Genomic DNA, 16611 nt, shown 5'->3' with positions numbered 1-16611 from the left:
AGCTAATTTAACTTGCATAAGAATTCTATACAAAATATTATTGTAATAAATTCTAACAAACAATAAAACACACACACATACACATCCAAAATTATTTGGCAAAACAAATGTACTTTCCTAAATTTTCAATCATGACAAGACAGGTTAGGGAGAAATTCATTAGAGTGTTCTACCACCCATAAGAATTTATTCTTTTTTACAGAAAATCTCCTATTAACTAAAATAATTAACCAGAATACCCTTAACTGTGCAGATTGCTGGCTTCCATGTAGAGCCCAGCTATCTTTTAAAAACTATAATTTCACTTTTAAACTTTTATATTGTGAAGTTCTGTGCCAGTTTCTTTCTCTGTAAAAACAATCCTACTAGAACAATAGTCCCAACGTATTTGTAGAGCTCCTTCAAATACATACAAGGAGCTCCTGCCTTCAGGGAGATAGAGGGGACATTCCAATGCTAGAAGTCCAGTAACCAGTCAAATAGGAAATAGGAATTTTCTACTGAAGGAATTTTTTTTTTTTTTTTTTGAGACGGAGTCTTGCTCAGTAGCCCAGGCCCGATCTCGGCTCACTGCAAGCTCCGCCTCCCGGGTTCACGCCATTCTCCTGCCTCAGCCTCCCAAGTAGCTGGGACTACAGGTGCCCGCCACTACGCCCAGCTAATTTTTTTTTTTGTATTTTTAGTAGAGACGGGGTTTCACCGTGTTAGCCAGGATGGTCTCGATCTCCTGACCTCGTGATCCGCCCGCCTCGGCCTCCCAAAGTGCTGGGATTATAGGCGTGAGCCACCGCGCTACTGAAGGATTTTCAAACTTGAAACTAATCATGAAGAGTTAAAATGTTTAAAATAACAATGTTTACTACATAAAGGTTAATGAGAAAATTATATTTTATTTAATCCATATAAATGAACTATCCTTAGTTTTAACCCATCAAAAATAAATACAGCATCAAGTATTTTCATTTATTCATCCTACAGTTATCTATGGAATGTCTACTATATGCAAGCACTGATCTATGGACTGTAGAGCAGTGAACAAAAAAGACAAAAATCCTTGCTCTCATGGCGCCTTCACTAACAAAACAACTTGTTATTACCTGATCAGTTGTAAGTGTAGGTGAAATTTTCTGCAATGCTCAAGCTAGGAATAAACCCAATGGGAACAAAACAATATTTTACATAAACTTAAAACACACATATATGTATATACATAAATACCTATAAACAGTATGCTATTTTACTTGGATTTCAACTTTATATGAACACAATCCATCCTGTCTGTGGTCTTCTGTAATTTACTTTTCTTCCTAGTACATGTATGAGATTCAGCCATGTTGATATATATGCCACAATATTCTTTATTCTACTATTGAGGGACATTTGGATTGTTTATGGGTTTTTGATATTACAAGTTGCTTACTTGTAATTAAACATTTAAGCTATTATTTCCTAGAGAAATCATTTGGTCACTTACATGTTTAAGCCCAACAGTCAAAGCAATGTTACCAGCAGTCAGTGAAGGGATTTCTACATGTTGGTCAGCAAACGGCAAAAGCAGACGACTTATTCTCTCCCTGTAAAATCATGATTTTATATTAGTAAAAGTATTTTTAAAGAAATGAGTACAGTTTTATAAAGTAACCCAAGCTTCTACTTACGTGCAGTTTCCATTAACATTATGAATGGCCAACTGGGGTTTTATTGTGCCTGAGTAAATGCGCATAAAAACCAGTGGTCCTCGCTGCTTGTCATGGAGAACTTTAAATGCCAATGCACATAAGTCATCCTTATACCACTGCCTAGAAAATAAACATTCCAAAAAGTCCTATAAAATATACTTCCCATAACTGCAGAAACTTATCCTTAATGTCCCCAAAGATCTCTTTTTTCTTCCAGTAGAGCTACTTAGAGCCACTAAATGTCTTTGTTACATAACTCTCTTTTTCCATTGACTAAATTACTCAATGGAGATCTTACCATTAATTCCTCAAAACTAAAAATAATAGATTATCTTCCAAATATCACCTCTATTTGCGAATAATTTCATTGCCAAGAGCTCTCTCCATGAAGACTATACCTGGGACTATTACACCACTTATCAAGAAATCAGCATAGGGTAAATAAACAGGTACTTTCCAATTATTGCTTTTATGCTCTCCTTCCACTTTCTGTTCATTACATAACCATAAAAATCTATACTATAAACTTGAAATTGTTCACATAACCAACACTCACAATAGAATGATGTTCCTAAACTGGTGATCACTGATAAGTTTTAGAATTCAGTTCTCCTGCAATTGCCAAATTTTGTGCATCTAAGGAGAGCTCCATATTTTCATTAGTTTCAAAGGAGTTCCTAACTTAAAGTAGTTTAAACACTTCTGTGACAGAACTTCTCCAATCTTATTCCCATTCCCTCTAATTTTTAACTTTAATAATACTAATATAGAGCTTACTATACCAGGCACTGTTCTTTGTGCTTCACAAATCATTTAATTCTTATAAGAACACCATGAGATGGGTCCTATTCTTTGCATTTTATAGATGAGATGTTAAGCAACTTGGAAGAGCTAGGATTTAAATCCAATAGTACAAAGCCTGTGCTCTTCACCATCATGCCTCTCCAATTTAGAGGTATGAAAGTTATTAATGTCAGAATTAAGATAATTAAAGTCCATTTCTATGCCATTTTACACATTGCTTACTCAGATTTTAAAGGACTTACTACTTAAGTACAAAGCTTTTAGTGACAATAGGGGTAAAACAATGACTTTCTTTATAGCCACAAAATATTCTGAGCTTATGAAAAATCCTGAAATCTAGATGAATATAAATATAACTACAGAATATTTAACAAACATCCCCAGGATATCACTTTTCTAAGACTAAGATGGCAGGGTCAACACTTAAACTTTTACACAGTGAAAAGACATACCTCTTAGCTCTATCTGTAAGATATCTCTTTTTACAAGAGATGAAAAATGTTCCTTTCAAGCAAAAATTACTATGGTTCCTTATTATATCATTTGCAATAACGCTCACCAATATTATTCAAAAATGGTGATTTAATTACTTTTCATAAAAGTATTTGCCTACTTGTTTCTTCAAAGCTATAGAATTTTAATATATGTGACTGCATACTTACAGAAATTCATAGTTACGCTCTTCAGGTGAAGGCAAGTACACAGTAACAGCATCTAACAAGGGCTGTATCCCTTTGTTTTTCAGGGCACTTCCACAAAGCACAGGCACTGCTGTCTGAGCTAGTGTCACTCTATGTATTGCAGTCTGTAGCTACAAAGCAGATACAAATGAGCATTTATTTTGTGTTCTGGTCTTGGCCAGAAGCTCAAAATTAGAGGTTTTCTCTAACCAGCCATGTACACAGCACTCCTCACCACACCTCCATCATTTTGTTGGCCTAGTTTTTCTTTTTAACACTAATCAGTACCCGGCATGTTAGATATTTATTAGTTTATCTGTCTCCCATTCGCTAGAATGTAAAATCTATATGAGCATTACCCCTGGAAATACTGCTAAATCCCCAGAAACGAGAAAAGTGGTTATAATAGGTGCTCAAATTTCTTGACAAAATTAATTAACATACTTATGATTTAACCTTGATAGTCTAACAGATAAACTGGTCATAAATAAAATATATAAATCTGAGTTACCATTTCTTCAATTAAATTAAATCCATATTAAACAAAATCCAATGGAAAAATGAGAAATCCAAGTAGGAAAATTTTTAGAAAGATTTCAAAAAACCAGAAAAGCTTGAGTGTGTTTGCAAGGTATTATTGGTGGGTCAATCCTACTTTAGATTGTGAGCTCTCTGAAAACAGAAATCATGCTATGTGAAGATAGGGTACAATAAATATCACATTTAAACATCCAAAAATAAACAGTTTCAAAACTGACATTTCATTCAAAAGAAAAAATCACTTTCATTCTAACGTATGAGTGGCTCAAAAATATGTTTCAGCTCTTGTGTTTTTAATTACTCTAATGAATACTAAGTGAATTTGCTAGGCTCATCTTTGGCTAATTTTACAGATTATTACTTAGAAACACTTTGCTTGGCAATTCTTACGTTTCATAAAGAAAAATAAAAAGTAAATTTGCCAAATTCATGGGGAATGTCCCTGGCAGAACAAAACAGCGTTTCCTTCAAGAAATCTGTCATAATTCAATTACTATCAATATTTTAATTGCCTCTTCTCTGGCTTACTGTATGTCAAAAGACAAAAACAAAGAACTGTAATGAGTTTCAATAAAAAATTTCAAAAGATTCAGAAAACAATGCTCTGAGAAAAATGATCATTGTAGTAGCCTGAAACAACAGTAAATTTTAATACAAACTTTCTGTGATTTCCCTTAACATCCTTAGAGGAATTATCAGGATGAAAAGACTACAAAGAATGAGTAGTTAACTGATGCTGACTCAATAGAAGTTAAACAGATTCAATTTTTAATTTTGTAAAGTATGTGTGAAACTAATAAATCACTGCCATTAAGTATTGTATTAGTAGTGACTTTAACTTAATGTTTCTCCCAACTTAAAACTTACCGCTTTCTAACAATATGCAAAGTTTAAAAAAAAATGCACACACATCAAAGGCAGAGAAATCAAACTACATCCAATTAGTAACATTTTGCCAAAGCTATTGAATAATAAAATTTACCTTTTCAGCTGGTAACAAATCAAAATTTTCACTAAATTCTTCTAAAACCAAGTCAGCAAATTCATCATCCAAATCTGCAACCTATAAAGAAAGGTTCTAGAGTTCTATAACTTGCATTTATCTTCATAACTATTAACTTGTCCAAACCCCATAAACAGACAGTATTCAAATATTTCAAGACAGCTACCTTATCCAGGCCAAGCAACTCTTCACTTCTTCTAACGAGATAAAGAAAAATGTTTTTCTTTGAAAGGAAAGGAAATGGAAAACTAAAGATACTATTAGGAGTTTCCTAAATTCACAGAAAGTCAGAGCCTGATAAAGCATCTTAATTAAGTGCTATCAGTGTGCTCAAATCAAAGAAAATGTGCAACTTACAATGAAAGTACATACAATGGATTGGCCTTTTTAAGATAAATTTGGAGGTTTTAGATTATAAAAAAGTTTCATCTGGTTTTCCTCTAATATCTGAATGTTCACCAGATCTCCCAAGTCTGTCAAACTAAAAGAATTAATGTTGCTGTAATTCTGCACTGAAGAAATACATTTATATTAGGGAAGGGAGGCATAGGCAATATTTCAATAATAAAAATGCAATAGTCTATTTCACATTCTTTTCATAACCATCCGCCTATACGAAATGGGATCATTCAGCTGACAAATTAATAAAACAGCTTCAAAAGCGTGTTAACAGTACAAGGGAGCAAAACATTCAAACTTGGTAAAAAAAAACCACACTGTTAACAGGATTAAGTATAGCAGAAATGTACCTAACCATCCTTCTGGAAAGCATTATATGTGATGGTTAAGCTCAACTTCTGGAATCGGACTACCTAGAAATGGTTCCACCACTTACTAGCGTGTCCAAATTTTGGTCAAGTTACTTCACCTCTCTGCCTCAGTAACTCACAGAGTAGTATCTACTTCTTGAGGCTGTTATAAGGATTAAATAACCAATTCAAATTATGCTTTAAGAATATATACTAGTGTATAATAAGTATTAGCTATTATTACTGTACACCTTCAATATTGGAAGTTGATTCTATTCCACATTAATCTTATTCACTAATTTAAAGGAAAATTTTAAATTGTGGCAAAATATATAGAACATAAAAATTGCCATTGTGCTTTTTTTTTTGATATGGAGGCTGGTTCTGTCACCTAGGCTGGAGTACAATGGTGCAATCTCGGCTCACTGCAACTTCTGCCTCCTGGGCTCAAGCAATTCTCCTGCTTCAGCCTCCTGAGTAGCTAGGATTACAGGCGCGCACCACCACGCATGGCTTTTTTGTATTTCTAGTAGAGACGGAGTTTCACCATGTTGGTCAGGCTGGTCTCGAACTCCTGAGCTCGTGATTCACCTCCCTCAGCCTCCCAAAGTGCTGGGATTACAGGCGTAAGCCACTGCGCCCGGACCATTGTACTCTTGTACAGTTCAGTAGTGTTAAGTACTTTCACATTATTGCACAATAAATCTCCAGAACTCTTTTCAACTTTCAAAACAAACTCCATACACATTAATTAAACAACATTCTATTCTCTCTGCCCTTCCCCAGCCCATAGCAACTACCATTCTACTTTCTGTCTCTGAATCTGATTACTCTGGATCCATGGATTTAGGTTGCTTCTACCTTTTGGCTATTTTGAAGAATGCTGCTAGGAACATGCATGTGCAAATATCTCTTTGAGACTCTGTTTTCAATTCTTTTGAGTACATACCCAAAAAGCGGAAATGTTGGGTAATATAGTAACTCCATATTTAATTTTTTGAGGAATCACCACACTGTTTTCCATAGTGGGTGCAACATTTACATTCCTACCAACAGTGCACAAGGTTATAATTCTCCACATCTTTGCCAACACCTATTTTCTGTTTTTGACAGTAGGCATCCTAATGGGTGTGAAGTAGTCTTATTCTGTAAACTGTATACATACTTATGTGCTTCTTATAATCAGCATATGATTAGCTACTGACAGTCTCAGATTTTCTGAGATTTCTGTCACATCCTGTCACATCCTAGAAGACCATGAGATATGGGCAAGTGTGTGTTGGCTCCTCAACTAGATTACAAGATCCTTCTTAAGTTTATTCTTATAGTTCTTCTGTATTAAAACAACACAAAAAAACTCAAAGAGGAATGAATTATTAATAAACGTCGGTTCCACTTTTATATTTTCTATGCTCCCCAAATTAAAAAAGCAGTATAACAAAGCAGGTAAGAGCTTTAGCTCTAAACTGAGATCAACCTGGGTTCAGATTCTAGCTCAGCCACTTTATTAGCTGTGTGATAACTTATTTAAGCATTTGAGCTGCTGTTTCCCCACCTGTAAAATGCAGACAATATAAGGTTCTTGTGAAGGTTAAATTTAAAAGTATACATAAAGCACTTAACCTAGCATATAGTAGGCCCTCACTGACTCAATAACAAAAATAATAATTATTATGTTAATGATAAAGTTGCAATGATTACTACATACAGTCAGGCATCAGTTAGTGACAGGTATAAGTTCGGAGAAATGTGGTGTTAGGCAATTTCGTCATTCTACCAACATCATAGAGTGTACTTAGAAACCTAGACGGTATCACCTGCTTTTACACCAAGGCTATAGTCTATTGCTCCTAGGCTACAAATCCGTATAGCATGTTGCTGCACTGAATACTGTAGGCAATTGTAACACAACGGTAAGTATTTGTGTATCTCAACACAGAAAAGGTACAGGAAAATATGGTATTACAATCTTATAGCACTGTCAACATTCATGTGGTCTGTTCTTGACTAAAATGTCATCATGAAGTACTTCAAAAAAAAAAACTACATACAAAAGATGAGTGAAAAAAAAATTAATGCTGACAGAATTTATTTAGACCAATTCAATTTAGAAGTGAAAAATCAAGGGCTCAGATTCCAACATTTTTCTCTACCATGATATTCAAGAAATTTATTTAAGGTTTACTTATTGCCATATATACTAACAATATAATATAAATATTACAAATATTAACAATCTTGCTATTTTCCATTATAATTTTAAAGGTGGATGAGGTCCAGAGCTATATACCAACTATAAAATTGACAGTTTTAAAATTTTCTAAATAATTTGACATCTGGTGAAAAGTAAAAGACATGCATATCCTTTGACCTAGCAATGCTACTCCTTAGTTTAATACTAAAGAAACTATTGCCCATGTGCACAAGGAGATAGATACAAAAATGTTCATAGCCACATTGTTTGTAACAGCACAACCTCAAAGCCCATCCACAGGAGAACACCCAATAAAGTGTGGTAAAATCATATGTTAGAACAATATACAAGATTGAAATGAATAGACTATACACATAGCAACATGGATAAAGTTCCAACAATGTTGAGCAACATCATAAAATACAAACAGTATCGTTTCAGTTATGTAAAGTTCAAAACATGTAAACCTAAGTTCTTTAAGGATTTATGGTAAACTATAAGGAAAAGCAAACGAGGCCCGGTGCAGTGGCTCATGCTGGTAATCCTAGCACTTTGGGAGGCTGAGGCAGGCAGATCACCTGGGGTCAGGAGTTCGAGACCAGCCTGGTCAACATGATAAAACCTCATCTCTACTAAAAAATACAAAAAAAAAAAAAATTAGCTTGGTGCGGTGGTACATGCCTGTAATCCCAGCTACCCAGGAGGCTGAGGCAGGAGAATCACTGGAACCTGGGAGATAGAGGCTGCAGTGAGCTGAGATCGTGGCAGTGAGCTGAGATCGTGCCACTGCACTCCAGCCTAGGCCACAGAGCTAGACTCCGTCTCAACAACAACAACAGCAAAAAAGCAAATGAAAGAGAAATACTGAAATAATAGTTTGGGGGAAAGGTAGATGATTAGTGGGAGAGAGAGATGAACACAAAATGGCACACAGCATTTACATTGTATTAGGTATTATAAGTAATTTAGAAATGATTGAAAGTATAGAGGAAGACATGAATAGGTTATAGGCAAATACTACATCATTTTATATCAGGGACTTGAGCATCTGCAGATTTTGGTATCCACAGGAGGTCCTGTAACCAATCCCCCAGAGAAGCTAAAGTATGACTATATTCTATTTAAGATGAGTGGTGCATACATTGCTGTTCATTTTATAATTCATTATACTTTACTTGTTCAATTAAGGCATTCCTTGCTTCAGTTGTTTCCTTCAGCAATTCAGGATCACTCATTTCCAAGAGGGGCTTTCTCTCAAAGTCTTTTCCATCATTTGAATTGCTATTCCAAAGAAGTTTTTCTTTCGTTACTACATCCACCACTCCTTTGAAAGTTTTGGCTTCACCAATTGGTAACTGTAAGTCAGAGTGAGATTAACATTATTAAATGATCACTCACTGAAAACTACATTGATGACAAGTCTTTTCTAATTATACCATTTTCCCCAAAATGTCTATTATCACCATTACTATAATCTGTGGCTATTTTTATTTATACTCCAACTTCTTAAAAAATGATTTGAGATAGCTTTGGAAATGTATACATTGTCACAAAATAAATTCATGAGGAAACTGAGAAGAAGCTGATGCTATTAACCAATTTACCTGTAAAAGCAAAGGCTTTGCCTTTAACTTCTCTCTGATGCTTTCAACTGCATACTTAAAGCTATAGAAAGCAAAATAATTATAGTTAAAAACATGGTTAAAAATTATTTACCAAAGGTATCAAAAGAGGAAAGAAAACTCTTACAGGTTTTAAGAATGTTTTCTAAAATTTTAACCCACTTTATTCTCCTTAACGCTCACTATTTAACAGTTTTCCATAGGAAAATGTCTGGAATAAACTTTTATGTCAATTTCAGATATCAGAAATTACCCTAATCCAGCCACAGAGCTGTTTAGGATATTATTATTGTGAGCTTCATATAACTATATTTTGCAATTAAGATTAAATGAATTGATCAAGGTAACATGGATAATAAATTGTAGTTGGGATTCCAGTGCAAGATTTGTGATAAGCTAAGGATTCTTTCTAACGCTACTAGGTTTGCTACCATACAAAGCTACCAGCTTTCTTCCAAGAGCCTGCCTAGTCTTTGGCATTCTTCATATCGTATGCTATGCTATTCATTTCTATGCTAACACTGCAGCTGGCTACCTCTAGAACACATGCCATCTCTGGCACATGGGCTGATTTATATATACATGCAGGTCATTCCAGTCCCAGTGTTTTTTTCAGAACCAGCCTATTATCCAGTCATCTCCCTCCCCATTGCCAAAGGCACTGTCTGGCAATAAATAAGTACTTCCATCTACCACAAGGAACTCCAAGCAGAAAAGGGTCAGAACTTGAGGCTAGTACATTTTAAAGGTTGCTAGGCTGTTATTAATCAAGACAAGGTCCTTTAAACCAACAGCCTCAGAATTACTATAGAGAGGGAGAAAAACACAATGCATATTAATTACCGTGTAGTTTTAGGGGAGGTATAGTTTGTTTCATTTCTGCCTTTCTCCTACCACAGGTCACAATCTCTCCCTATCACATTTGTTCTAGAATTTTTAATATTCTTGATTTTCTCCCTTTCATGTTTTCTCCAAATCTTTCAAATATTCTTGATTCTCTGAATTATGTTCTCAGAACAATGTATCCACCACTCTATGGTCTCTGACTATGGCCACTACATTTCAGCATTAACTCTCTTCTGCCCTACATGCAGGTCTTACAGCATCTACATTCTCTTCTTCCAGTTCTTTATTGAGAGTATCTTCCCCAGTAGCTAAGAAAATCAGAGAATAAGGAAGAACACCTTCAGCTGCAGGAAACAATTCTCTATTCTCTATCTTTAGCAATGATGGTAAGTGCCATACCTTCAGCAATATAGGGACTATACTATACAGTTCTAAAGAGAATCAGTGGAATCATCAAGATGCCACTTTCATCCTAGAAATATGATTCAGTCTCTCTATACTAGAAACAGGATTCATCATCATCTATCAGCTATTAGTCCCAAATTGTTACATAACCTATGGATTAGCTGCTTTGAATTTTTTTATGGGAATAAACTGGGATTCCATGGAATATTTATATACTATAATACAATTAAAAAAAAACAGCTATTTCTAAATTTAAGCTATAGTTCATTAACAGTTCAAATTGTAGTTTCACTCTGATAAGCCAACGAAACACATTTTAAATACCTTGCTCCAGTTTTGTCCATCTTGTTTAAAAAACAGATTCGAGGTATATTGTGTTTATCAGCTTGCCTCCATACTGTGAGAGTCTGGGCCTAAAGCAAATATGAGGAAAAAAATACATACTGAACAAAAGTAACGATGTTACTAGACCTGGAATGAAGAGATCCAAAAATCTACTGTCAGATAAATTGGGCCCTATTCTAGCAGAGAATTAGTGCAACGATACTTATATTTCTAGGGTCACTCTTCAGCTATCAAGTTAACACAGCCGGGAACATGATGAAGTGTGAAGGGGAGTGTGCTTCAAACCACTTGAGAATACTCTGGGTGAACTAGGTGGCTACACAAAGAGAATTAACACCTAGGAGGTACTGAGAATCACAGAAAGTGAACTTAACTGAGAATCAGGAGAGCTACTTTTTGTTTGGCTTCACTTTTCCTAGTAAATGTCATATGACACTTAACTCATTTAATGTCAGGTCTCTGATCTATGAAATAGGAATTTTGCCTTAATTATTTCAGATACTTGTTTTGAGGTAAAAGAAATATAGCAGTGTACTATAAAGAAGCCAGTTTATTTTTTAGGTAAAATTTATATACAATAAAATACAGATAGTAAGTGTATATATAGCTCAATGCGTTTTAAGAAAAGTATGTTTGTGTAATTATTACCCCAATTAAGACATAGAACACTATTATTCCTGAAATTTTTCTCCTCCCTGTCTCCTATAAGCAACCTGTTCTGATTTCTGTCACCACAGCTTCAGTGTCTTACTCTTGAACCTCATATAAAATAACATGGCTTCTTTGGTTCAACATGTTTTTAACATTCATCCACATTGTTAGGTGTATCAGTTCTTTTTAATTATATAAATGTACCGGTTGGTTTTCCTATCCACCTGTGGATATGCACTTGGATTGTTTCTAGTTTGGAGCGCTTGTGAATTTAGCTGCTATAAACATTCTGAATCTGTCTTTGGTGGACAAATGTCTTCATTCTGTTGGATAAAGATATAGGAGGAGAACTGCTTAAGTATATTTAAACTTTATAAGAAAATTCCGCTGGGTGCGGTGGCTTATGCCTGTAATCCCAACACTGCGGGAGGCTGAGGCAGGTGGATCACTTGAGGTCAGGAGTTCAAGACCAGCCTGGCCACTCTGTCTCCACTAAAAATATAAAAATTAGCTAGGTGTGGTGGTGCACGCCTGTAGTCCCAGATACTCGGGAAGCTGAGGCACAAGAATCGCTTGAACCTGGGAGAGAGAGGTTACAGTGAGCCAAGATTGCACCACTGCATTCCAGCCTGGGTGACAAACAGTGAGACTCCTGTCTCAAAATAAATAAAATAAAATAAACAAACTTCCAAATAGTCTTCCAAAGAAGTTGCATTATTTTGCAGTTTGTTTTTTTTTTTTTTGAGACAGGGTCTCACTCTGTTGCCCAGGCTGGAGTGCAGTCGTGCGATCAAGGCTCACTGCAGCCTCAACCTCCCCGGGCTCAAGCAATTCTTCCATCTCAGACTCCTGAGTAGTTGGAACTACAGGTGCACGCCACCACACCGAGCTAATATTTTTTTTTGTATTTTGTAGAGATAGGGTTTTGCCATGTTGCTCAGGCTGGTCTCTAACTCCTGGGCTCAAACAAACCCACCTGCCTCAGCCTCCCAAAGTGCTGGGATTACAGGTGTGAGCCACCATGCCTGGCCTCTATTTTGCAGTCTTATCAACAATGTGTAAATTTTCTAGTTGCTCCATATTCTCACCAACATTTGCTATCACTCTTTTTAATTATAAGCATTCTTTTGGGTATGAAATTGAATCTGTGATTTTAATTTGCATTTTCCTGATGACTAATGAGATTATGCATCTTTTCATGTGCTTACTAGTCATTCACATTTGTTCTTTTGTGAAGTGTCCATTCAGGTTTTTTGTCCATTTTTTTCTGGGTTGTTATTATTGATTTATAGTTCTTCATATAGTCTGGATACAAATCCATGGTTATAGATATGTACTGTAAATACTTCAGCATTTATTTTCCAAGAATGATCATATTCTCTTATATAATCAATACTATTATTGCATTCAGGAAATTTAATATTTGTATAATATGTTTATCTAACATTACAAGTATTTTCTCATAGTCCATGCCTTGTGTTTTTAATTTTGTTTTAATGAACAGCTGTAATTTTGATAAAGTTCCAGGAATCGACTTTTGTTATTTATGTTTCGTGCTTCTTATGTCCTCTAAGAAATTTTTACCTACCCCAAGGCTGTAAAGATATTTTTCTTCTAGAAGCTATGTATACATAACTTAACACTGTGATACACTGCAAATTAATTTTTGTGTATGATGAGGTATGTATGTGAGGGGTAGGGGGTGAATATCATAAATTTTCAAAGAACAAAAACATATTGCAAATCAAAACAAACAAAAAACTTCCACCATCCCAACTGCCAGCTAAAAGCCCATCCATTATTTAAAACAAGTGCCGTCTCCTTCATGAATTCAGAAACTTCCTATTCAAGCACATTTCAATCTTGTAAGTAATGCAATCTGTTTGAATGATTAAGCGTCACATTTATCTAAAGTTATAACAACAGAAAGGTGGAACTATTAGGAAATAGTGACAGAAATAACAGTGTATAATCAATCTCACACCATAGTGTCTTCTGCCAGAATCCATGAAACTAAGGCAGGCTAATTTGTTAGCTCGAAAGTAAGGTAGAATCTCTGATCCTTCAAAGTTCTTGACACTAGTTTTCATATTTCTCCTTTTACCATGAAATATCTGAGATCACATATAGATTACATATCAATATTAAATTGATTTCCTTTTACCATTATTTTATTTATATGAACTTACCAAATAGATGGTTACGGTTAACTAAATTTGATATATTCTACTTTTTAAAAACTCATGCTGTTCTATTTCCCTTTACTCTGGCAATATTATTTACCTCTACACCAACAGAAGCATCAAATATAGCCACTGCACCATCCAACACTCTTAGGCAGCGCTCAACCTCCAAGGTAAAGTCCACATGACCTAAGAAAAAGATAAGACGTATAATGCCTAAAATCTTTTTAACAAAACAAACAAAACCATCATATGATCCAGCAATCTCACATCTCACTCCTGGGGTGGGGGTGTGTGTGTGTATATCCAAAGGTATTGAAAGCAGAGTCTCAAAGAGCTATTTGCACACCCATATGCATAGCAGCACTGGGAGACAAAAGGTGGAAACAACCCAAATGTCCACTGATGTATGAATGAACAAAATGTGATATATACATACAATGGAATACTATACAGAATAAAAAAGAAGCTATTGTAGCACATTGTCACATGCTACAATATGGGAAAATTTGAAGGCTTTATGCTAGATGAGATAAGCCAATCACAAGAGGACAAATACTGTATGATTCCACTTACATGAGGCATCTAAGCTAGTCAAATTCATAGGTATACAAGGTAGACGGTGGTTAGCAAGGGTGAAGAGAGGGGGCAAAAGGGAACTGTTGTCCAATGAATAGAGTTTCATTTCTGCAAGATAAAAAAGTTCTGGACATCTGTTTCACAGCAATGTGATCATACTTAACACTTCTAAACTGTACACTTAAAAATGGTTAAGATGGTAAATTTTGTAACATGTTTTTTACCACAATAAAAAGCAAAACAAAAACCCCATACAACAAAAAATTCCAAATGATGCAGCATCTCTGTATTACTGCAAGAGTACCATACCTGGTGTATCAATTAGATTGACTCTATACCCCTTCCAATCAAACGTAACAGCAGCTGATTGAATAGTAATGCCTCTTTCTCGCTCTTGGGCCATGAAATCTGTCACAGTGTCTCCATCATCAACATCTAGCCAGGAAAAAGATGATAAAATTTAGTCTTAATAGCAAGTGTATTTTATTGGTGCTCAATATCTATCTGACACAGTTTAATCTGCCTTAAGAAAATTTTTTCCTAAAATATTTGGTTTAATAGAGCCTTTACTCTTTCAATAAGTAAATCCTCATGGTAGAAAAAGTTTTTCAGATAGATTAGTAATTTTGCCATAAAAGTAATTTTTCACCAAGATGAAAATCTTTTAAGTTTACTGAACCATATACTTCATTTATTTCTTACATAGCTTAACTATCATTACCCCCTCTTTATCTGATGTCCGTCCCTCCTGATCCCTTGATAGGAGGCAGAGCGGTACAGTGAAAGAATACAGTCATAGCTTTAAATCCCAACTTTACCACTTAGCACTCTATGCTCTTGAGGCAAACTACTTAACCTAGTTTGTAAAATAAGGCTAATAAAGTCATCCTTGCTGGGTTGTTATAAGGATGAAATGAGACAATATATATAAAATACCTAGTCTAGTAGATGATAAATGATAGCCACATGGAATGAGATAGAGAAAAAAATTCATCCAATATTAAATTATCCTTTACAAACCCATCTCATTACTAAATTTTCCAAAGAGAAGGGATTTATTTGTACAAGTGCAAGTAGTCTCATACAACTTCTACAGTATAAAGTCACAAAAAAATTATCCTGAACTTTATCCAAAAAGTTCACTGAAATTAATTCTGCAGTAAAATTCTGTAGTTGAATTACGTATATTATTCCAATTAAATTTATAGACAGTAAAAGAAATAAAAAAGTTGTTCTTTACCATTATCATGGCCTTATACTATCATTTATTTCAGCATTAAACCCCTAAAATGGTAGCTAGTTGCTCCATGTATGTGTATGTATGTGTGTGCATGTCTGTATTAATATGTATACACACACATAATGTAAACACCAGAGGAGGAAATAGCAAGAAAAATGTATTTGACAGAAACTCAAATATAACTCTATGTTAATATCTATAATTGTATTACTGTCAGTTATTCCCAACATCACTGCCAAAGAAAATAATATCATTAAGGATACAAAGACCAAATAACTGTAAGTTCTAAATGAGACAGTAAGTTTTAAAAACACTTACACAGTACTAAGATTTTTCACAATTATAAAGATCTTTATTTCACATTATCTTTATGATTATTCATATGACTAATGAAGTCGACCTTAGGTCAGCAAGTTCTACAACCTGGATAGTTTTTAGGCTATGATCTGAACTAGAAAAGAACTTCAAAAGATAGCCGTACAAAAACACATGGACAATCACTGCAGTTTGGCCCTCAGGAAGCCCCATTCTTAGGGTAAGCGGGAGAGCCCCACATCAAGGGAGCACCCCGTGAAACAAAAGAATCTGAACAGTAGCCCTTAAGTGCCAGATCTTCACTCTGACATAGTCTACCCAAATGAGAAGGAATTAGAAAAACAATTCTCATAACATAACAAAACAAGGTTCTTTAATCCCCCCCCAAAAAAATCACACTAGCTCACTAGCAATGAATCCAAACCAAGACAAAATCTAAACTGCCAGAAAAGAGTTCAGAAGGTCAATTACTAAGCTACTCAAGGAGGCACCAGAGAAAGGTGAATACCAACTTAAAAAAATTGTTGGCCGGGCGCGGTGGCTCAAGCCTGTAATCCCAGCACTTTGGGAGGCCGAGACAGGCGGATCACGAGGTCAGGAGATCGAGGCCACCCTGGCTAACACGGTGAAACCCCGTCTTGACTAAAAAATACAAAAAACTAGCCGGGCGAGGTGGTGGGCGCCTGTAGTCCCAGCTACTTGGGAGGCTGAGGCAGGAGAATGGCGTAAACGCGGGAGGCGGAGTTTGCAGTGAGCTGAGATCCGGCCACTGCACT

At 35.4% G+C, this 16611-nt stretch overlaps 1 protein-coding gene across 3 annotated transcripts in view; it reads right to left on the bottom strand.

Annotated features, from left to right (window-relative positions):
* Window positions 1-16611, bottom strand: part of GFM2 (G elongation factor, mitochondrial 2) — a 48156-nt gene that overhangs the window by 16114 nt on the left and 15431 nt on the right. For 2 of the 3 annotated variants that reach the window (XM_011996613.1, XM_011996606.1), the window contains 9 exons: window positions 14590-14715; window positions 13802-13890; window positions 10847-10935; window positions 9254-9314; window positions 8825-9004; window positions 4686-4766; window positions 3146-3294; window positions 1659-1799; window positions 1475-1574 (listed from right to left, as the gene is read on the bottom strand). In XM_011996613.1, the coding sequence (XP_011852003.1) occupies window positions 1475-1574; window positions 1659-1799; window positions 3146-3294; window positions 4686-4766; window positions 8825-9004; window positions 9254-9314; window positions 10847-10935; window positions 13802-13890; window positions 14590-14715 (1016 nt within the window). The remainder of the gene's footprint in view (window positions 1-1474; window positions 1575-1658; window positions 1800-3145; window positions 3295-4685; window positions 4767-8824; window positions 9005-9253; window positions 9315-10846; window positions 10936-13801; window positions 13891-14589; window positions 14716-16611) is intronic. The other variant, XM_011996622.1, reaches the window with a different exon arrangement.

This window comes from Mandrillus leucophaeus, unplaced genomic scaffold (genome assembly GCF_000951045.1).
Source record: "Mandrillus leucophaeus isolate KB7577 unplaced genomic scaffold, Mleu.le_1.0 Scaffold114, whole genome shotgun sequence".
NCBI lineage: Eukaryota > Metazoa > Chordata > Mammalia > Primates > Cercopithecidae > Mandrillus > Mandrillus leucophaeus.
The sequence above is the reverse complement of the archived record's forward strand: the minus strand, read 5'-3'. Positions and strand labels throughout refer to the sequence as shown.